We start from the raw sequence: 22455 nt of genomic DNA, 5'->3' as shown, positions 1-22455 counted from the left end.
GAGATTAATAAGAACTTTTAAACAGATATTTCATCAAAATGCAGAAATTTAACATGACAATGTTCTTTCGACAGAGTCATCCAATTCATATCTTCAAATATAAATCTGCATTTGTCAAATGAATTTTTTAACAAGGAAGTATTGAAATAGAAATAAGCTAAACCGATAACAAATTGTCATCAAAAGTTAAATTTAATCTGGCTATTCAGATTTCATTTTTCTATTGCAAGATCCTCTAATTGGTAAGATGTGCCAAAAATTAAGAATATGCTTTAGAATTAAATCCCTGAATAGTTAACACCAAAGAAAAGAAATAAAAATAAATTGCTAGCAAGACATAAATTTGATAAAGCCCACAGCAAATAAAAACTAAATAATATGAAAAATGCCATACCCTCTGGTTATTCAAATTATCCATTATGCAAATCTAAAAGCAAAGTGTTTGATAATCAATCATTACCAAGAATAAGTAACATGCTCCAAATCACTATGAAGAATTTGCTTACTGGATCTCAGTTAAGCAATGACTTTCAAGTTAAAGCCAATATGCAATCAATATAATAAATATCAAAGAACTTATATAATAAATAATAAAAATAGTATGAGATAAATGCTAAGATCTACTGACAAACAAATTTTAGTATAATATTTTTATCTTCAAACCAATTTTTATGATTTCATGCTGTAAGTGAAATGTTTGGGAACAAAGAATATATAAAAGAAAATTATACAAAAATAAACCATTTGAAAAAACTTTATTAAAAAAACTCCAATAATTAAAAAAAAAAGACTTTTAGTTCATTAACTGAATTTCTAAAAAGGTCTGAAGAATCAAATTTAATAAAAAAGTAAAATAATATGTTCACAGCAATGGCATACTTAATAAAATCCAGAGGCTTCTGCAAATACATGCATTCGTAAATATCAGTAAAAAAACCAGTATGATTAACCATTCTTCATATATTTCAAGTCAGCATCTTTTCTGATCAATTATTTCAACCTCTATTAAAAGAGTCAAATCAAAATCTCCATTTGACTTCACTTAATGTAAATTATATATATATAAAATAATCAATATTTTTCTTTTCTCTGAAGTAATTTTCAATACAAGAAAATTCATAAATAATACATATCGTAACAAAATATATAGGGACAGGTCATAATAAAATCGCATTACCCACAACTTTTTAAAATGTAGAATCAATAATTTATTTAATTTTGAAATAATACTTAAAATTCCTCAACAATCTAACATCATTCCTTTGACAGCTTAATACTCATGGAAAATATCTCACTTTATAGAGAGATAATTTAAAACAGCTCAACAATTTAATCTAGTTTTGATATTTGACGTCAAGAATACTCACAATAACAATGAATATCTGTTCTACCACATGGTTTCGAGAGAAGAAGTTGCTGCAGAATTGCAGATCTTTCTCTTTAAAAAAAAAGGTAGATGTAGGGTTTAAAACATTTTTTTTAAAAAAAGGAATAATTATCAAAATTAAAAAAAAAAAAAGACTAATCACCAATAAATAAAAATTAATTAAAAATATTGTTCTGTTAATTTTTTGTAAATAAATGTGACAATATGATCTCCTGCCTGTGTAATTATTTTTATATAACACTTTTATAACTTTTTATCATTCATCCCCATTTGAATAAATTTTTATAAATGAGAGTAAGGAATGCAAAAAAAAAAAATATCTGAAATCATTTACTTTGAAGTTTAATTTTTTTATTACAATTAATTAAAAATTGACATTACTTTATTACAATTCTATTGTTAAACCCCACCTATATCAAGTAGAACGTCCAATTTATATTAACTAACAACTGAATGTTTCAAAATTATCTAGAAAAGGAAATTTTGTAAAAAATATTATTTGTTGTTTAAATGCAAATTGTAACAAAAGGCATCACAGTGCAATGTAATACAAGCTATAATATCTGCACACACATACTAATATAGATAAAATGCACAAAACCATCAATGCAAATGAATTAAGGTACATAAAATAAATAATTTTTTGTACCTTGACCATTATATCTCTAAATAAACTAGCATACTAAATAAAATTCAAATAAATATATATCTGGGATCTCGCACTAAATTTACAATTAATAATTCCTTAATAATATTAATGATTTTAGTAATATGATTGTTACACATAGAAAGAAAAAAACCTAAATACTATATAATTTTCTAAATCAGTAAAAAATAAAAGAGTCTTTGTTTCCAATTCTTTTCTTTCTACTTAATGCTTCTGTATCCCTACAAAGTTAATTATTTCATTAACAGACACTATATGTTGAACAAAAATATCATTCAACTAATTTGTATCTTTGTTTCCACAAAAAATTACACTGTCAATTTTATATGTGAAATATTCTTTTAAAAAGAAAAAAGTCTGCAAGAAATATCCTTGTACTTTTAGACATTAAACATAAAAGATAATAATAAAAAATCTTTGTCAACATGCTCCTTAATTCTTATATGTTTATTTTAAAAGCTATATAAATTTTATAATTTAAGTTGAAATTGTTCATTTAAGAAACTACTTTTAGTGAATAGTCAGGGTCATTGCTTTTATTATTTAGTAATTAAATAAACTAATAACTGAATTTAAACTAAAATAACTATGGATCATTTAATTATATACCTTTAGATATTTAACATTATGTGAATAGCATCTCACCTAGCATGTAAATGACTTTACAAATAAGAAGTTAATGCAAATGGATAAAGTAATGCTTTCTTTCACTCTCAACACATAGTAATGAATTGTAATGTCATAACATCACTAATAATAAGAAAAATGAAATTTTTTTTTATTTTAACAATAGCAGTGAAAATTCAGTTGCATTTCCATGCATGAAATATAATTTGAAACGAAGAACAAAATATATTTGCAGCAAAACATTCCAACTAAGGAAAAACATAATGAATTCTTTTCCTAATATAAATTTCTAAAACTCGCATTTATTGAATAAAATTAAAATTCGAATGTTTTCCGTGATGTTAATTTTCCTGCTGTATATTTTTTTCAGTTTTTTCGAAAAACTTATCAGAAATATAACAGATTAAATACCAGCTTCTATTAGTTGATCTGATGGAAAGAAAGAACTTTCTTTACAAATTTTATTTGTTTGTAACTTTACAAATTTTAATAAATCTTTAAACCAGCAGAAAATAATATTTTAGATGCTATAATTTTTTTATATTTACCACAATACATTCTTATAAAAGTTATTGAACAAAATATTTAAAAAACTGAAAGTATACTTTCGGTTTTAAAAAACAAAAACTAAACACTTACTGACGCACCAAGAACAACAAACACATAATTTGATTTTTCTATAAGTGGATGGTCTAAATGCAAAATAGCTTCCTTAAGTAAAGCAATACTTTGTGGAGATGCTTCAGGATCCATTTTTTCCAAAGTATTTGATCGAAATTGGTAATAACTTCGTGAATCTCGCGCTTCGCTTACCGATACAGACCCTTTCTCTACACGAAAGGAGCGCGAGGAAGAGATGCTTTGAACACAACCCAGGTTGACGGTTCGTCCCAATCTAAAATCAAAACAATACCGTCTCTATCCAATGCAATGTGTTTGACATTTGCGCATAACCGAACGGATCCGAAACTGAAGAACAGTCGATCGGCTAGGCCTTTGCAGAATTGGCTCTCCTATTGGCTGTTAGAATCAGAAAACTAGGACGATACGAAACGAAACAGATTTCGAAATTTCAGATATTTTTGTTGTAATACCACTCTCATTCAGCAATTTTGTAAAAAACGGTAAAGCCCAAAGTCGAAAAATAAATAATTATTTAAACTCGAAAAAGAACAATGTTTCGAAGAATTTTTTACTGATTCTTAAATCAATTTTTATCGAAAAGAATTAATCCAAGTAATTTGGGAACCATTCTGGTTTTCTAGGGGAAAGAAAAAAAAATGTAAAACATGATGTTATATAAGCAACCATGAAATCTGTCTGAACTCGAGTAAGTGGAGTGCTATTTCTTTATATACGTCGTAACATGAAAGTTTAAAAAAAACTGTGAAATCTAATGGCATAAAAGCCTTAAGGATTTAGACATGAAAGTAGATTCAAACTTTTTTTAATGACTTCTTAATAACTAAGAAAAGAGTATCATCGAATATTTCATACGGAAAATTCATTGCATCAAAACTAATGTGGTATAATTTGAATTATTATTATCCTCAAGTTCTTTTATAAAGTCCGAAGATAAATAGATACTTACGATGGCGAGTTTCCGACATGGAAGTTGTCTACTGTATGGTATACAATGCCCAACAAATCTGTTTCCCTATTTTCCAATGTAGTTTGACATTCAGAATATCGAACGATATTGCGGAAGTATCGTACAATATCTTGTGTAATAAACGCTATTAGCAAAATAGATATTATACGATATCTCTATGATGTTGTCTGTCATGCTGAATGGCGGCCAACAACGTGTAGACTTCATAACAGTGTTGCTGGATACTTTAAGTTAACAGGTAAGTAAGACTGGTACTAGAAGAGTGGCAGGCAAATTTCTTTAAAAATGTCATTAGACAAGTTGCCAAATTAATAAATTTGTAGAAAATACAAATTCTATAAATTATTAATTACTAAGATTATATTAAAATTTTGTGAACTTAATAATTGACTAGTCAGAATCCTGCTTTTTCCATTACAAATTTTCAGTTGTTACACTGTTCATAAACACAAATCATCTTCTTTAATAATTAGATGCGCAGAATGTTGATACAGCGATTCCCTTTTACAAGAATAGTGTGCATCCCAAGCTTTCTTTATAGTATAGTAACTGACAATACAGAAAAAGCTGACACCACTTCAGATTAGTAATCAAAAAATACCCAAAAACATTGTTATGATATCTTCACGATATTATCCGACATTCGAAATACAGCACAATAGCTTGTTCTACTAGCGAATAAACGCATCTATAGTATAAGAAATGGATGTAGGTGTCCGGATACTTTTAATTATATAGTGCTGATCACGTTACATAATTCTGCAATGTTAATGTTTGTGCTAATAATAAAGATACTGTAATAAATTTATAATAGTTATTCATGATGCTTAATTTACTGCATTTTCAAATATGTACTTACTTTATAAACATTAGAAGTACTTAGCATATTTGAACCTTTTTACAATTCTATAGAACTATTAACTTATAGTATATAGTATATAGACACGCCATTGAACAAATAATAAAACATTTATTATCTTATTCAAAAACTTTGAATTGTTTGAGATCGTTACTTAACCCAAGTAGCATACAATATTGTAAAATTTGAGAAACCAATATTGTATGTAAAATGTAAGACTTTTGTTATATTGATCAATAAAGGGTTCCGATACTGTATAATATAATTTTCCCGGTATTCACCAAATTAGTTTAATATTAATGTTAAAAATAACATTTACATTAAAATTAGTTATTCGAGTATGAAAAAATTCCTTTTTTTTAGAAGCAACTTTCGTTTATTTTTAAACCCGAATTTTCATATTCCTGTTTTACACTTACCTTCAGATTCAAGTCCGGAACCATTTGGTTTGCAAGCAGTGTCTTATCTACTAAACCAGCGACGTGTTGCAAAGGGAACGTCGATTAGGATAATTGGGTGTTTGGCTCGATAAGAATATGAGCTTTTAGTTAATTTTTTCTTACCCTTTTAGTTTAATAATTATTTTAAATTTCAAATAAAGAACGCGATTTCAAGTCAAAGAGGAAGCGATTTTTCTTGTAACTAAGGTCTACTATTAGAAGAGATTATGGAAGCTAGATTCAAATATAATTTTCAAATACATGGGAAATAAAAGAATATTACTGCGAAACCATTTACCCCTTTTTAATGCATGTATATTAAAATTTCAAAAATAAGAAAAATAAAAAATAAAGTTATTTGTAAAACAAGGCTATTCATCAAAACTCTTGATAGTTTGCTTAAACATAACAATTTTACTTGTTTTATTTTTATTAAGTGCTGGAGGAAAAAATATATTTAATACGTAATTAATTATTTTTCTTTTAGTATTCTTTATTTGATTTTCTTTCATTTTATAACATTAATTTATTTTAGGTAAAATAAATAAAATACAAAATGTCAAAAATTTATCCATTCTGTCTGATAACATCAGGTAAGATATATAAAATAAATAATAAACTGCTATATAGTATTTTTAAATGCATAATTTGCAGAAGTATCATCACATTTTTGACCAAGGTAGATGTATGTAGAATTTACAAAGTAGTCTTCAAAATATTGTTTATCGTTGTTCAAGCTAGGATTTTCAATAATGTTTTTACAACACTGTATAATATTATACAATACTTGTCTTTTAAAGGGAAATTATTTTAGCTAATATTTTGGACTAAAATCTCAAATTAAATTAATTATTAAGCAATAACTAACATTTTCATGCCAGAAGTTTATATCAAGGCATTGCATTAAAAAATTTTAGTGCCTTTTGAAGTTTCTTGCATATTGTATAGTCGTCAACAAAACAAAAAAAAATGGAACGCCTTTGTAACTTTGTTATTTATTATCGCATCTTCAATAAATGTTGCCGATGGAAAGGGCTTAAGCTTTTATCACGCGGGCAAATACCGCTTACACTTTCATTGACAGTTTTCTGTTTATGCCTGTAGGCAACCGGTCAAGCAAGATTTTCGTCTTCATGAGCTGTTTTCAACCAGCTTTAAAATGTAGACAATAGTGAGAGAAAGATCGTTTGCAAATGAAATTCAACCAATCATGTGAGACTTTGACAGTGACGTAGTTTGCTAAGAATGGCACGATTGACGCAAATGAATTTATAAAAAGTAGTTTGTATATTTCCGACTCACTCCTATTCTGTTTCTTCAAAAAATGGCAGTTAAGAACATTGTATCGTCGTGTGATTTCCAATTTTTTCATGAGAAGCCGGCTCTTTGGAATCCACTAGATACTCATTATTCCAAAAAGCGTACAAAAAATGTTGTTTGAGAATTAGGGATGACGAATATTTTCAGAGCAGTTATTACGTAACCAATATCAAAAAATCACAAATACAAGTGATCAATACTTTTCAAAAAGGGGTGTGATTCAAATCCTTGATACGATCTTACTGATGATATTTCGATTACAGGTTTTATATCACGATAGAGAGTAACAATCGATACGATATCACTGAAATTTGCCGGAGCGGTGACTTCACTGCAAAGTAACAATCGATACGATCTGTCCAATAGAAGCTGTCGAAAGAAATCTGTGATTGGATTGAAAAGTGAACGGACCGGTTATTGGAATTATCGTATCGTATCATTGAATTGCATATCACTGAAATTTATCGGAGCAGTGATTTCACCGGAAAGTGCGAGGCTTCACTGGAAAGTGCGAAGTCACCGCTCCACTTTACGGGAGTGACCGATATCCGTATTTGATGATGCAATATTCCATACAGATCATTTTTAATTGCTCGCGACATGATTGACTTTGATTACATGTACTCTGTTTATTGCTGGCGCCATCTATTGGTAGAATATAGGACTAAAGTAAACATTTTAAAGAAATGACATATATTTTTAACTCATCTTTTCCAGAAAATGGTTCACTCTAATTAATAAATTAAATAAATAGTTTTGAGAAAAAAAATAAAATTTAAGAAGTAAGCTGAAACAGATAAATTAATTCAATCACACGTTACTTAAATTAGTAAATTAAGTATTAATTACAATTAATAAATTTTATATTTAATATTAAGTAATATTTTTTAATTAATAATATGATTGAAATAACCGATATTTAGAACGCATATTTAAAAATAACAATAGCAATATTATTTGTTATTCAAAAAATCGTGGATTATGCATCTCTAAGAACTAATAGAAAATATTGGAAAAAGGTTTTTAATTCTTATATCATGCTTTTATTATTTAGTTAAGGAATAACTTGTATCCTAAGAATATATCTATATTTAGTTACAATAATGCTTAATCATTTACCTAAAATTTTTCAAATTGAATGATAAAAAAATATGGTTAAGAAAATGGATATAGAAGTTAATTGGAATAAAATGTAAACTTATAACTAAATAACACTTTATATGGCTGCATTTTATTTAACACATCATTAGTGACCATAATACCATTAATTGATATATATTATTAATTGACCATATATTATTAATAAATTAATATTAGAGAAGGGTTCAGTCACAAAGGAAAGAATGTATCTTGTCTATTGAAGGAGTTGAAGAGTACCCTTTTTCTTAGCATGGGCATTTTTGTGTCTATTTAAATATATCCCTCGATTAATAAATAATATTTCATTATATAGTGAATTTATAATTATTTTTAGATTACTGTGCAAGAAAATGACATTTTGAAGCCGGAGTCTTCGAGAAATTTCGATCCAGAGCCTTCAGCAAGTTTCAAAGCTGGTTATCTGTTAAAAGACCCGTGGCGCACCAAGTGGCGGATTTCCACATAGGCGTTGGAGGTAGTCGCCTCGTGAATTGAAACCTGGGAAACCTGGTTCGAAATCTATATCTTAGTGCTAAAACGGCAATAATTTTTTTTTCATAGTAGGCTTGCATATAATTTTTTTCCTCCGTTAATCAGAAAAAAAAAAAAAAAAAAAACTCAATGAAAGTGAAGAGGTAAACGAAACATAGGGGAAAATAACTATGTATGGAAAAACTAAATATAAATAATTTCAAAAGTAGTAATATTCTCAAAATTTCTACGATATAAAAAAACTATAAAATATTGAAAAAAAAAATTCACCTCGAAATATCTAAATCATTTGTTCTAAATAAATTGCAATATGATTAGAAAAATCAAATGATTTGAATATTATTAACAACCGAGGGAGATATGACATACCGGCACTATCTAATTGCTATTGTTTTCGGGAACAAATCAGCAATTTCGGGAACAAATAAAGGAAAGTGTACTCGAATGCATTATAATTAAAATGAACTTTCTGTCAATTTTCAGAATATTTCTCTCCGAATTTATTCATTTCAAATTTGTTTGAAGATCTCTAAGATCCGTTTTTTTTTTTTTTTTTTCATTCTTTTTATTGGTTAACTGACACACAAGTCAACGATTCTCAACTAACATAAAAGAAGAAAAAGGGGGAAAGAGAACCATCTTTTACAAGAAACGTCAATGCCATTCCCTGCACCAATAAAAGGGATTACATTGTTTTGTAGAGATTTCTGTGCATTTTTGTTTCCTGTCGTGCATTTCTATTAAAGCATTTTATTGTCACGAGATTTTCTTTTTGCTAAATTTTTGAAGATGCCAACTTCGAAGTACGCGAACATTTTTAAAGTGTAGAGACTAACAAATGCAGCTTTTAAAAATTAAAAATACTTTTCTCAGCTATAATATATTTATTCACTGCCATTTTTAAAAGATTCAAGGAGAATAAATTCTATAGTTTTCTGTATGTGTTAATTTTTTTAAAAAAATAATAAATTTATAAAAATAATAAATAAAATATAAAACGATAATTTTAATTTTGTGGCCTGCTATTTTTCTTATTATTATGCTATTTTTAATTGAAACAAAACATTTATGAATTCTGACTTAAAAAATTTTCGTAGTAAATAAGGGATATATAACTATTTGAGTTCTTCAAGTTAAAATTTTCTGAAAACATACTTAACAACAACAACAAAAAAAAATCCTGAGACATTATTCTTATGATTTATTTCCAACATAGAAAAAAAAAAAAGCGATGAAAAAATACACTTCGTGCAATAGCTTTTATCAAAATATATATTGCGAAAATTTTATTATTTTGAAACAAAAATCACATGAATGGTTTTATTATTCATTAGAGGAAGAATTTGTCAGCTAAATGGTGGAGTTTTTATTAAAGTGAATTCATTCATGGGAATAATAACATCTATTAAAGCCAAAGAGTTGACAATTAAAGCCACTGATTTAACCTTTTCTCTGCTGTACTTTTTTTTTTTTTTTTTCATTTCGTTAGGTTCTCCCCCCCCCCCATACTAAGATTATGAAATTTTTAGCTTCCTCTTTCTTTTTCTGCAAATAGTATTTTGATTCGAAGGGGGACTTGAAAAATGCTTAATCTAGTGGATTACATTTAAATGATGAATATCTTCATTCTAGAAATTTTAAAGTGTTAGTCTCGTTAAATGTAGATATGCGTTATAATCAATGTATGTTGTGTGTAACGATTGATTGAATGAAGGGGTTAAGGGATTTTTAGCAACAAAGACTGTCATCCCAGAGTTCGACAATATCTCCAATTAATAAATGTTATGTGTAACAAGTTTGTGTTTTGCATGACGTGTTTATATTTACAATATTCAAATCGTAGATTGTTTCGAGAAATTTAAGAACTGTCACAGTCTTATGATTTAATGCGAACAGTTTATCCCCACCTCCAAAAAAAAAAGCTTGGGAATTTTTTGCCTCCACATCTGTGAAAAAGGGGATTAAAGTAGGTTGAACGTCATAAATTTACGTGTTAGAAAGTTGGTCCCATTGGTCAATTATCCCTGACTGGTACCAATGGTTGAAGACGAGGGTAAGAACAAAATGAATCCACATTTATGGGAGACGTTGAAAATTACTGCAACTTTTGAAACTCCTTTAAAAAAGTTGAATACTGTCTTAAAAGAGGTGAGGAAAATTCTTATTTTATTATATTACCAATTCTTATTTTATTATTACTCAATAAAATTTCCAGAAAATCAGTGCAAAATAATAGAGAAAGAAAAAAAAAAAAATCTAATGGAAATGTGAGCGAGAAGTAGCGCTCATACGAGACCAACGATTACCTCGAGTGAACGCAGTTTGAGACAGTACTCTTTGATTCCTTCATGCGAATGTTTGAATCGATATGCATATTTCTTGCTTGATCTAACTGTTTACAGATTTAGAATTCATATGTAAACAGAAAGCATGACAATCTTATTAGTAGGAAGGTGCGAAGCTGGGGGAAAAAAACTAAGACACAGGCATAAATAAATAAACCTGCTATTTTAATTGCTAGGTAAGTTATTTATCAAGAAAATAAATGAAGAATTATCTTTATTACAATTTCACAATGAGAAATTTTTGTTCAAAATTTCTAGATAAAAGGGGTGGTGTATAAAATTGAAAGTAAGAATTTAATAAATGCTATAATTGATGCGGGTACGTTTTTTATGTATATCAAGCAAATCTTATTTTTTATGCATTAATTGCCTTAAAAATATTATGAATAATAACATTACTATATTCAAATATCTCTGCATTAAACCTCTTTACATGATTAAATGAAATTATTTCACATTATATATATATATATATATATATATATATATATATATGCTGCTTAGGCATAAACATCATCATACATATTTTTGTGGTGAAATTATGCCTTTTTCATTGTTTTGTGGCATTTCATCGTTGCTGCTTTAACATATTAACTGTTGCACGAAGAATTGAATGTAGCATACATCTTCCTGTTGTTATAATGTATAAAATAATATATTATAACAATTACTTATAATAATTTATTTGGAATCTAGGATTGAAGAAAATTTATGTATATATAACAGCCATTATAGTGCTGGCTCATCAATAAGAATTGCAGAGCTGCGGCACTTTGTTGAATTAATTTTAAAACTTGCATTTTCATTTTTAAAAATCTAATTTGATTAGTTTTTTATTCTGAAAGTTTGATCAATGAAAAGAAGCATAAAAGCAGGGAAATAAGACAAACTGAAAAAAAGAAACAAGAGGAATGTAGCCAGGGACTGTTTGGCAAGTCATCTGTAAAGGCATACAACTCACTTGCTACTCACACAGCTGAATGATTAATATGCAGCTCAAAAGAAACTTTTTCTCATTTGAATTTAGAGATACTACAGCTGCAATCAAGCGAGACTTGGTTTAGAAACAGTCAACTCATTCCATTTTTATATTTCTTCATTCTGATTCAAAATTCACTTTTGTTTTCTAAATATGCTTTTTTTAACTTTTTGCCTTTTATTTTTAACCTGGGTACTGCAACTGCTTCTTCAGATTTTTTTTTATCTGTTCTTATAGGCGATAACAACTATTGTACCTGTAATAAATTCAAATTTCATTCCCTTATGTGAACTCTCCCACATTACCTTAAATGACCCATAAAGTATCTTCCCTATTGCTTTGTTCCTCATAGGATCAGAAGTTTTTGGTCGGTAAATGTTATAATCAGTGTTTGCTGCTAATAAGTTTTATCATCCGAAAGAAAAAATCTTAAGATGTATGGAATGAGTAATTTTAAATTCATTCAATGAGTTATACTCTACTGATTGAATTGCTTTTTACCCATTCTTTAATTCTGTGATATCGGTTTTCTCGTATCGATAATACTATCTTTAATGGTGAATGTTGACCTATATCGAGAATGTCATATAAAGAAAATGATATATGATGATATTTTTAGAAAACAATTGAAAGCCTTTTAATAACAAAGCAAATTACTTTTCAATGTAATGTTATTGCGACAATAATTACTATGCTGAAAAGAAGTAGTTAAAAATAAGTTATCCATTCTATTGACTTATAAGCATGAATTAACATATAAGCAATTATTAACACCTATTTACTGAATTCTTGGCAAATCATGCTCAATTTATTTTGTTGGATTACAATTTTTAAATCATAGTTATTTGCATTTAAAAAAATTTTGAGTAGAAAAATAAATTTTTAAAATTATAATTCAGTTACTGATTATAAATAAAACAAATCATTTATTATTTTTTTTTTTTCAAAACTGTGAAACATGTAATGAATAATTGAAATTCTCAGTAAAATATTAAATTTTCAACATACATACGAAGCATTAAAAATAAAGGGAGAAATGCAACTACTTCTTTATATTAAAAATGCTGTTCTGTTCAGGTCTATATGACCCGAAATAAAATTTATACCTTTGTAAAAATATATAGTACAGGGATATTTTCATGAATCTTCTTGACATCTTTGGAATGTATCATTCAGGTCAGTATGACCCAATGCAAAAAAAAAAAAAATTATTTTTACTTATACATGTTCACTTTTGTTTGGGATAATTCAAAAGAAAAGAATAACAATAGTTTCTGTAAATTATCCGTTTTCGAAACCTGTTTCGTTGATGTATGTGTTTGGTCACATGACAAGAGAGCGCATGCAATGTCCAAAAGTTGGTACGATTTACAGGGGGGGGGCAAACTCTTTGCTCTTATTGCAACATTTCTTTTTTCAGCTGTATTTCACTTTTTGATATACTGAGTTGTGCATATGAATGTGAGAGAAAAAATGGCGATTAGTAGAAATTTGAGTCACGCTGATATAGCTAACTAATAGAAGTTTCTGACAGCGAAGAAGTATCCGAGTATGAAGATCATACAAATGATGAAATTGAGAGTGAAAGTTCTGCCAGCAATTTTGATACCGATATTCAAGAAATGAACTATGTAGAGAGTATTCAGTCCAAGAATTGTGAAATAAAGGGGAAGTTGGATCTGCTACCACATTCTTCTCAATCAACAGCTGCTAATATTATAATAATTACTCCAGGGGTCACAAGATATGCAACGGCAAAAGTATCAGGCATAAAAAGCGCATTTGAAGTAGTATTCAATTCTACAATTGGAAACGAAATCATAAATAATACTAATATTGAAGAAAAGATATATGGAAAAAAGTGGACAAATATCAAAAGTAAAACTTTTCAAGCATATATGGGATTAGTTTTGTTAGTTGGTGTTTATAAATCATATGGAGAATCAACAAAAAGTTTATGGGATAAAGAAACTGGCAGAAATATGTTTCGTGCGATATATTCCCTCGAAACATTTTGCATCATATCAAGAGTTATTCATTTTGATAATAAATCCACTCATCAAAAAAGAAAAAAATTGGATAAATTAGCTGCAGTGCCTGATATCTGGGAAAAGTGGATAGACATTCTTCCAAAATTACATTATCCGAATGAAAATGTTCTGTAGATGAGCAATTAGTAGGATTTCGTGGTCAATGTCCTTTCAAACAGTATATAAAACAAGTAAACCATCTAAATATGAGATTACAATATGTACTTAATGTGACAGTAAAACTTTGTATGTACTGAATACACAAATTTACACTGGAAAAGAACAAGGGCCAAAGCCAGAGAAAAATCAGGGAATGCGAGTAGTATGTGATCTTATTTAAGGGTATTTGAGGCACGATATTACATGTGATAATTTTTTCACATCTTACAACTTAGGACAACTTCTTCTAAAACAGAAAATGACTATGCTTGGCACTATTAGAAAAACTAAATCAGAACTTCCTGAAGAAATGCCAAACAAAGAAGTTCACAGCTCATTACTTTATTTTATAGAAGACGCAACAGTTGGAAACTATATCCCAAAAAAGAACAAGAATGTTGTTTTTATGAGCATTTTGCATCATGACAAAGAAGTTAGCAACAGACTTGGCAAAAAACCATTAATAATCTTAGATTATAATTCAACTAAAGGGACTGGGGATACTCTTAAATTTTACACTTGTAAAAACAAATAGCTGGCCCGTAATAGTATTCTATAACATGCTTGATATTTCTGCATACAATGCATTTGTTCTAAGGACTTCAATATATAGTGAATGGAGTAAAAAAAAAAAAAAAAAAAAAAAAATTATTATTAAACGAAGGCTATTTCTGGAAGAACTGGGAAAATCACTCATTTTCTCACACATTGAAGCAAGGCCACACCTACCAAGAAGTGAAGATTCAATAAAAATAGTGAAACTAATAAAGAGAAAAAAGGAAAATGCACCATCGGGATCTGCTGAGAATACTCTGTTCTATGTCAAACATATAAGGTGCAAGCTCTGTCCATTAAGCAATGACAGTAAAACTAATATGTTATGCTGCAATTGTAAGAATCACATTTGCAAATCTCATGTAAAATATTATTGTTTAAATTATAAATGAAAGTAAGTTTCAATTTTGAATATTTTTCTGTTATTTTTATACATGCTTTATATTATTGTAAGTTTCTATTTCAAATATTTTTTTTTTTTGTTATTTCTGTAGATGCTTTATATTATTAGATCTATTTTTAAACTTATATTACTATTGTTTAAGCCATTTCTTAAATGGCCCCTATCAATTACTGCAAGAAAGATTAGTTTTCTGAGTCAGGTCATATTGACCCAAACGCTACATACGTGAAGTAAGTACGAACACAACAGCAGGGTTAAAAAAGTTTTGATTCATATTAATTATAAAAATATAATCAATTTTTATGCAGTATATTAATATTGAAACATTCAGTTATGCTTTTTGTCTAGAGAATAACTGAAGAGTCTAACCTATGTGATACACAAAGAAAGAAATGAACTTTTTTAAAATGGAAAGTACAAGTAACTAGTATCTTAAATTTTATACAATAATCACTACTTTATTTATAAAAAAATTGGTTTACAAATAAATATAAAAATAAAATGAGGTTCACACTACAATGTCTAAGCTTTAAAAGAAGGAAACTCATAGTTTCATTAATTTTTGAGAAATTTATTAAATTCCAATTAATTTTCCCACTCCAAAATAATCACAGTGCAGGTTTATATTCATATTATTTATATAAATGGTTATAAGTTGGTGAAGTTTTGTTTAACGTACCAAATAACTGTACAGCTAAAGATTTCATAAATTTACTCAGTATCATAATGCTTGATTTAATAGTTTGGCCTGCAAGTTTTGTGAATTACCATTTCCGGGTGAATGATCTAAAATAGTGGTACAAAGCCACTTATAGGGTTCAGTTAAGATCAAAACTACAAAAGAGCATTTGGAGGAGACAGATGAGCCATTAATGTTGTAGGCAGTCTAAATCAAAGAGGTTATTTTCTACAGACATGGTTAAAAGAAGGCTAAAGCATCTTTGAGGGCTCATATTTAGAGAAATTTTCATAGTCAGGTTCCTGAAACATAAAGTTTAATTTTATTTCCTCTCATTGGCGTTTATGAGTTTCAGTTTGGCTTCTTGATACTTTAACTGAAACATATTTGATTTCTTGAATTTTCATTTGCATTTACTAGAAATCATTCTTCTAAGAAAAAAAAAGTATGTGGTCAATTTTCTAAAATATTATTCAAATGAAGATTTTTATAAACAGGGATCAATTGTTATTAATTATTATATAGGAAAACAGTGAATATTTCAGAACATTTATTACACATTTTACTTAATATTCATTTTTGGATTAATAGACTAGATGAAGATGGAAATGTGAGAGCAGGGGTGGAATGGTCAGGCTGTCAGCTTGCCCAGTGGCAAGTGGGCCACTTATACTTAAGACAATGTAGGTTCCTAGGATGTGTATATTTGCTCAAAACCTCTCCTCATTTAATCATTAGAAATTAATATTATAGAGATTGAACCTTGGTGAATGGGGACAAAATAAAAATCTACTGACTGATTATTTTTATGAGATTGCCCACGAATATGAAGGGTAATAAAAATTCTAACCTCGTATTCTTATATCTAAAGGATTTCTAAATTGTTGCATGAGAAATTTATTTCATTTTGGATGCATTTTCCCCAGATGTTGGAGGGATTATTTGCCCAATGATTATTTTTAACAATTAGTAATAAACATTTAGTTATCTGATGTGTAATAACACCTCTCATCATATTGACATAAATTTTATTAGTCCTAATTATGTTTGAGACATTTTCTTTATATAATTCTCAATTTCCCATTTTTGTATATCTTAAGACCTGGGTTGATTGAGAATTTCAAAATTCAAAATGGAAAAATAAATTATTAAAAAAAATTGAAATCCATTTTTAAGATATAATAACTGAATGAATAAACTTTAAAAAAAATTATGGCATCCTATTAAATATTGAATTTCAGATTCTTTCTCTTCAAACTCTTGTTTTTTGTATATATTATGCAATTTAGTGTTTGTTTATGATTTAATATTATGATTAGTTTATGTTTAGTTTGAATTTCTTTATATAGTGGGTTGTATATTTTTATATTTTTGAACTGTTTATATTTGGCTAAGAAATATTCTTTATAGATATAAAATATTAAAGAAATTTGAAAGTTTGATTAAAAGCCCTCTGAATAACAGAATACAATATCAAAACAGTCATGTTATACAAGCATCAAAAACTTACTGCAGCTTCAATCATAAAAATCATGCTCATACATGTTTTTGTCTGCTTCCCATAATATATGTTGTATATATTGTAATTAACAATATATATACCAGATTTTCAGATTATATTAGCTTCAACTTTTTGGTGTTTATTTTTTGTATTTACTTACTAATTGATACATCTGATTTTAATCAGGATGAACATGTTTCTATGCTTTGTATTGATAAAATATAAACTATGTAACTGTCGTGAAACATTCACTTAAACGTTTCTTATTCTTCAGTATTGGTAAGTTAAATTTTAAGAACTTATAGCATGATGAAGCTAGAATTATCATATTAGAGCAGTTGTTGTTGGATATGATGTGTAAACATTGTTTGAAAGAAAGTAAAAATATATGAAATAATAGCACTTGATAGAATATCATTGCAACCTCAAATAAATGTAAATTAAAAAACACACATATATTATTATGTAAAAAATGTTGATTTACAAAATAATAGCAGTTTAATATTGCAGAAATTATATTTACATTGTTTGATTTAAATTTATGCATTTTTGAAAATTCTATTATATTTATTATAAAAATCGGATGATAGCATTATAGATGTAAGTGGGCCTCTGTTGGCAATCAATTTTTTCAGACCCAATCTGCCACTGTATGGGGGAGGATCTCATACATTTATTTACAGAATAATAATTTCAACATTCACATCATTTTATTGACAAAACTTCAATGAATTCATATCATATATTATTTATTTAATATATTTTAAATGCAACAAATTGGATAACAATTGTTTGAAATACAATAACATATTTGGAAATTAAAAATTTTAGCCTACTTTTTTGGTTTAAATAATTTCTTTTTTTTTTAAATTTACAATCTATTGGTTTATATTTTTTGCAGCATTGCTAATTTCTGAGCTAATAAGGCACCAATGAGTCAATATTCATTGTTTTTATCAATGTGTCACTTAGCAGTTAATGCATTAAAGTTAAGGTTGTATAGTAAACATGTCTAACTCATATGTGTAACAATTAAGATCTGAGTCTATGTGAGCCGAAGGAAAAAAACACCTTCAGATTTATTTATTTTGTAAAGTACAATATAAGTAGGAGAAGTATAATCATAACATTAGTGTTTTCTTCTTGTCATTTTGTATCGTTTCATCACTGCCATCTCCTGTTTTCAGGTAAATATTTTTACAGTGATTATTTTTTAATTAACCAGGTATTTTTGATGTGACAAGTGCTTATTTCCTTTCATAATTGTAATTTTTCAAATTTTGCCATGATAAGCCATTGAAAATTATATCATAGGTGAATTCTTAATTTTTCTACTCTTGAATTTTAAATACTTGTAAGTTTCAATCACTCTCAACCACATTGAATTTTGTCTTCAAATCTGAATCACTATGAATTTTAATAAATTGCTATTATCATTTAATTTAATTTTCTTTAATTATTTAATTAGTTACCTTTATTTATTTATTTTAAAAATTAAAGGCTTCTTTGAATGATTTAAAATTAGCAAATCTTGTAAAGAATTTAATTTAAAGATCTAAAACCTATTTTTTATATATCTGTTTGATATGAGGTATTATCACCAAAACTTAACTATGCATAACTAGCGAGTCTTAAACCCAGGCTTAAGGTATAAAATTATTATTAAATCTTTGTTCCATATTCTTATATTGGGTAATCTGAAAAATATGCATTTTAGCTCACAAGTTACAATTTTCATTACTAGCAATAGGAAAAGAAATGGAAATTCTTAATCTGAATATTTCTTGACATACTTCCAGAAAAAAGAAAAAGGAAAGAAGGTAAAAAACAGAAGAAAGATAAGAATTGTTACTATTTCACTTCATTCTTTTCTGCATATAAACAATATATTTATTGGCCAATGATAAATAATATTCTAATTTTCCATTTGTTACGTTTAATCAAAGTCCTTACATCATCTACTTCCCATTTACCATGGAATGAGGCAAAAAAAAATCATAGTCTGTTATACCATAAGTGATGTTACTTAAAGTATAATTTTGTTTGAAATGCTGACCAGTGCCATCAGAAAAAATGTTAAATTTTTCCAACTTCAGAAATTCCTATTTCAGATCATTAAATAATTTGCTGTTAAATACATATAGATGAGTGCATGCACAAACTTTTCATTCAGCCTTGTCATGTTAACATTAAATATTTTGCTGTACAGTATATTTGTTAGCTGTTTAATCAGAAACCAGAGTATGTAATATTGTATCAGATATTATATATGTCATGGCAGTATATATTGATATTTTATCATTGTTTCAATGTGTACTTTGTGCATTTTGCTAAATTTCTAAATTCTCACTAAAGTTTATTTGAAGAGAGTATACATATATATTTTTTCCTTTTCACAATTTTTAATTTTTTGAAATACTTATTCCATTTGCACTTTACAAAGCAGTGCTTTAAAAATTAATGTATCTTTTGTTTTAAAAATGAAAATGTATCTTCCAGTGTTTCTTCTTCAGTTGTTTTAATGGCTCATTCCTCAGAATTTTAATCCAACAAAAGCCATGATATTTGAAGAAACTGATCTTCAAATATGAAAATATAATATATCTTCAAATATAAATATATCTTCAATTAGACAATGACACTTTTAAACTGTTCTGACACTGATTGCACTTTCCATACATGCATAATTCTAAGTCATTATTGCATACCAGCTTATCTAATAATTCAGTTGTTGTGTTGGGGAAATGTGGTACTAGTTTGTTGATGGAATATAAAGAAGCTGGACATTTGCATGATAAATGCAGACTCAGGCATTTTCTGGAGTAACTGATTCAAATAAAATGTGTTCAGCCTCAGACGAGCAAACGTAAAACCAATTTTTCTTCCTATGTTTTCTTTTTCCTAGTTTAATTTTAAGTCGTGCTCCTAGCTATAGTAGGACCAGAAGATGTTCTGAATTAAAAACCAATAATATTCTGTGCCGGATTCAGGTATTTTGTAGCAATAGGCAATGTGCATAATGGGGTTCCTCTCTTAATAATATGATCAGTTTAGTTTTACAATTCAACATATTTTTAAGGTAATCAACATGTTAATTCATTTTTTTTAAAAAAAATTAGCAGTTTTGTGCAAATGCATATGTTTTTATTCAATTCATTTACTATGATATATTTGCACGCAATATTATTCAGACACTCAGTGTTTATAAATACTGTAATAACAAAGTAATAAAAACAAATAAGCATAATGAAAGAGATAGAAAAATAACAAATTTTTTCGGACTAAGTGTTAATATAATTCTAATATTTTATTATTCTTAAAATATGCTCTCTCTTTCTCTCTCCCTCTCTCTCTTTATTATTATTATTATTATTTTTTTGTTGTTGTTGTTGCAAATTTATGTAGTTGGTAGCTAGAACTAATATATATTTTTTAAATCTGCCTTCGACCCGTCTCAGCCTCAGTCGGAAATCCATCACTAGTAATATTCAGTAAGAAATGATGTACGAAGTGCCTTTTAACTTTTTAATTACATTTAATAGAAGATAGCATAACATATTAAAACTAAAAAAATTGTCAATTAAGAAAAAATGTTGATAGTAATTTTGGATTACGATTTTAGAAGTAATTACTGTCAATTATGTTTGTTGAAGTCTTTTTGGTTTCTGCAGGTGGGGGGGGGGTCAAACTTAGAACAGTGTAGAGTACGCATGCGTCAAAGAGTTTACATTTATTCGAGAAGCTTTGTGGTTGCTTGGATCTTTGAAGAAATACTGAAAAAAGTTCGATATCTTGTTGGTTTTTGTTTTTTATTTTGAGAATTATATATAATCATGTTCAAATCTTATATATAATTCTGATTATTTGCATGAGACAGATATGATAATGAAAATTTTGGAGAACAAAGAATAAACGATACTATATATTAAGTTTTATAGAATTGCAATTTGCCTGTTTTGCGGATTAATAGATTTCTATGTTATGAGAATTGAAATTCATTCAGGATGGCATGAATAAATTCCAATACCCACAAATATGACATCATTGTCACATATTTGTGGCCATTACAGCATTAATTCATACTTTCGCGGTCGTAAGATTTCTGTAATTGCGAGAATTGAATTTCATTCATGGCATCATGGTAATGAATGAATTGCAGTCTTCATGAAGAAAAAAAGGGAAGGTTATGGTAAACTAAGTTAAACATTCTTATTAGCACTTTTTTTTTATCTATTGTAAATTATCTAATAGAGAGTTTTATTTTAATTATTTCTCCTCAATTTATTATCATTCCTACTTTCTGGTATGTGGTTAAAAGTATGTAACATTTCTTTTAAATTAACATCCAGTTAGTTTATTTTTTAAAAAAGGAACTATTAATGATCAATGGTGTGAATAGGCAAAAGATAAAATTATTTATCATACAGGATTAACTCGTATTTCTTTTGTCAAAGGAAATAATATTAAATTATTGTTGAATAATACAATTTGTAAGAAATTATATGATTTAGATATAATTAATAAAGATACTATAATGAAATTAAGCCAATGTAGATAGTACTCCAACTTCTGCCTAACAGGATTAAAACATGGTCAAAAGCAGAATTAGAAGGGGGGTGAATCAATTTATGGCTGTCAATTTCTATTAGTGTTTGGAGGAAGTGGAAGGAGTTATATGGAGAAATTGTTTACAGCTTTTCTTTCTTTTTTTTTAAATTTTTATATTATTTAGGATGATTTAGAATTAAATATTGAATATTTTTTATGTGATATTCATTTCTGTTATGCATGGCTAATTATTTGTGTAAGTAGTATATAGTTATATGAGTTGAATATAAATATTTGTGTGTTTGAATGAAGAGATCCAGTACATGGAAAGATATAAAATAGTTCTTTGTGCTCTTCAATAAACAAAATTGTTGTCACATATTGGAGCGGAGGTAGCTTCCTTATTTTATGCATAAGCAAGTAGAGATATTCTAATATGTCAATAATAATAATAATAATAATAATTTTTCAAAAATTGCTATATTTCCTGTTTTGCTCTTCCAGATGCCTAATATAGTTATTGTTATTCCTATCTGTAATAATAGTACTGAATTTTTTTAAAGTTAAAAAGGCTGCTGTTTTAAGTATTGGATATTGCATGTACATGGTGTCAAATGACTGTCACAAATGTCAAACTAATCACTATAAAAAATTTTCATCCGTTTTCTACACTGTCTTTACATGCAAGCTAATCATTAAATATCTTTAAAAT

The 22455-nt window shown here is 27.6% G+C and overlaps 2 protein-coding genes across 2 annotated transcripts in view; one reads left to right on the top strand and one right to left on the bottom strand.

Moving 5' to 3' along the window:
• LOC129960600 (glucose-6-phosphate 1-dehydrogenase-like) overlaps nucleotides 1–3617 on the bottom strand; it is a 57633-nt gene extending 54016 nt beyond the window's left edge. Inside the window, exon 1 of the mRNA XM_056074105.1 lies at nucleotides 3321–3617. Within this exon, the coding sequence (XP_055930080.1) occupies nucleotides 3321–3434 (114 nt within the window). The 5' untranslated portion in view covers nucleotides 3435–3617. The remainder of the gene's footprint in view (nucleotides 1–3320) is intronic.
• A 7249-nt stretch (nucleotides 3618–10866) lies between these two features.
• The window catches only part of LOC129959630 (magnesium transporter NIPA2-like), a 39986-nt gene continuing 28397 nt past the window's right edge, over nucleotides 10867–22455 (top strand). Inside the window, exon 1 of the mRNA XM_056072503.1 lies at nucleotides 10867–11065. The gene's annotated coding sequence lies outside the window, so the exon portion shown is untranslated. The remainder of the gene's footprint in view (nucleotides 11066–22455) is intronic.

Source organism: Argiope bruennichi, chromosome X2 (genome assembly GCF_947563725.1).
Source record: "Argiope bruennichi chromosome X2, qqArgBrue1.1, whole genome shotgun sequence".
In the NCBI taxonomy this organism is placed as follows: Eukaryota; Metazoa; Arthropoda; class Arachnida; order Araneae; family Araneidae; genus Argiope; species Argiope bruennichi.
The sequence above is the reverse complement of the archived record's forward strand: the minus strand, read 5'-3'. Positions and strand labels throughout refer to the sequence as shown.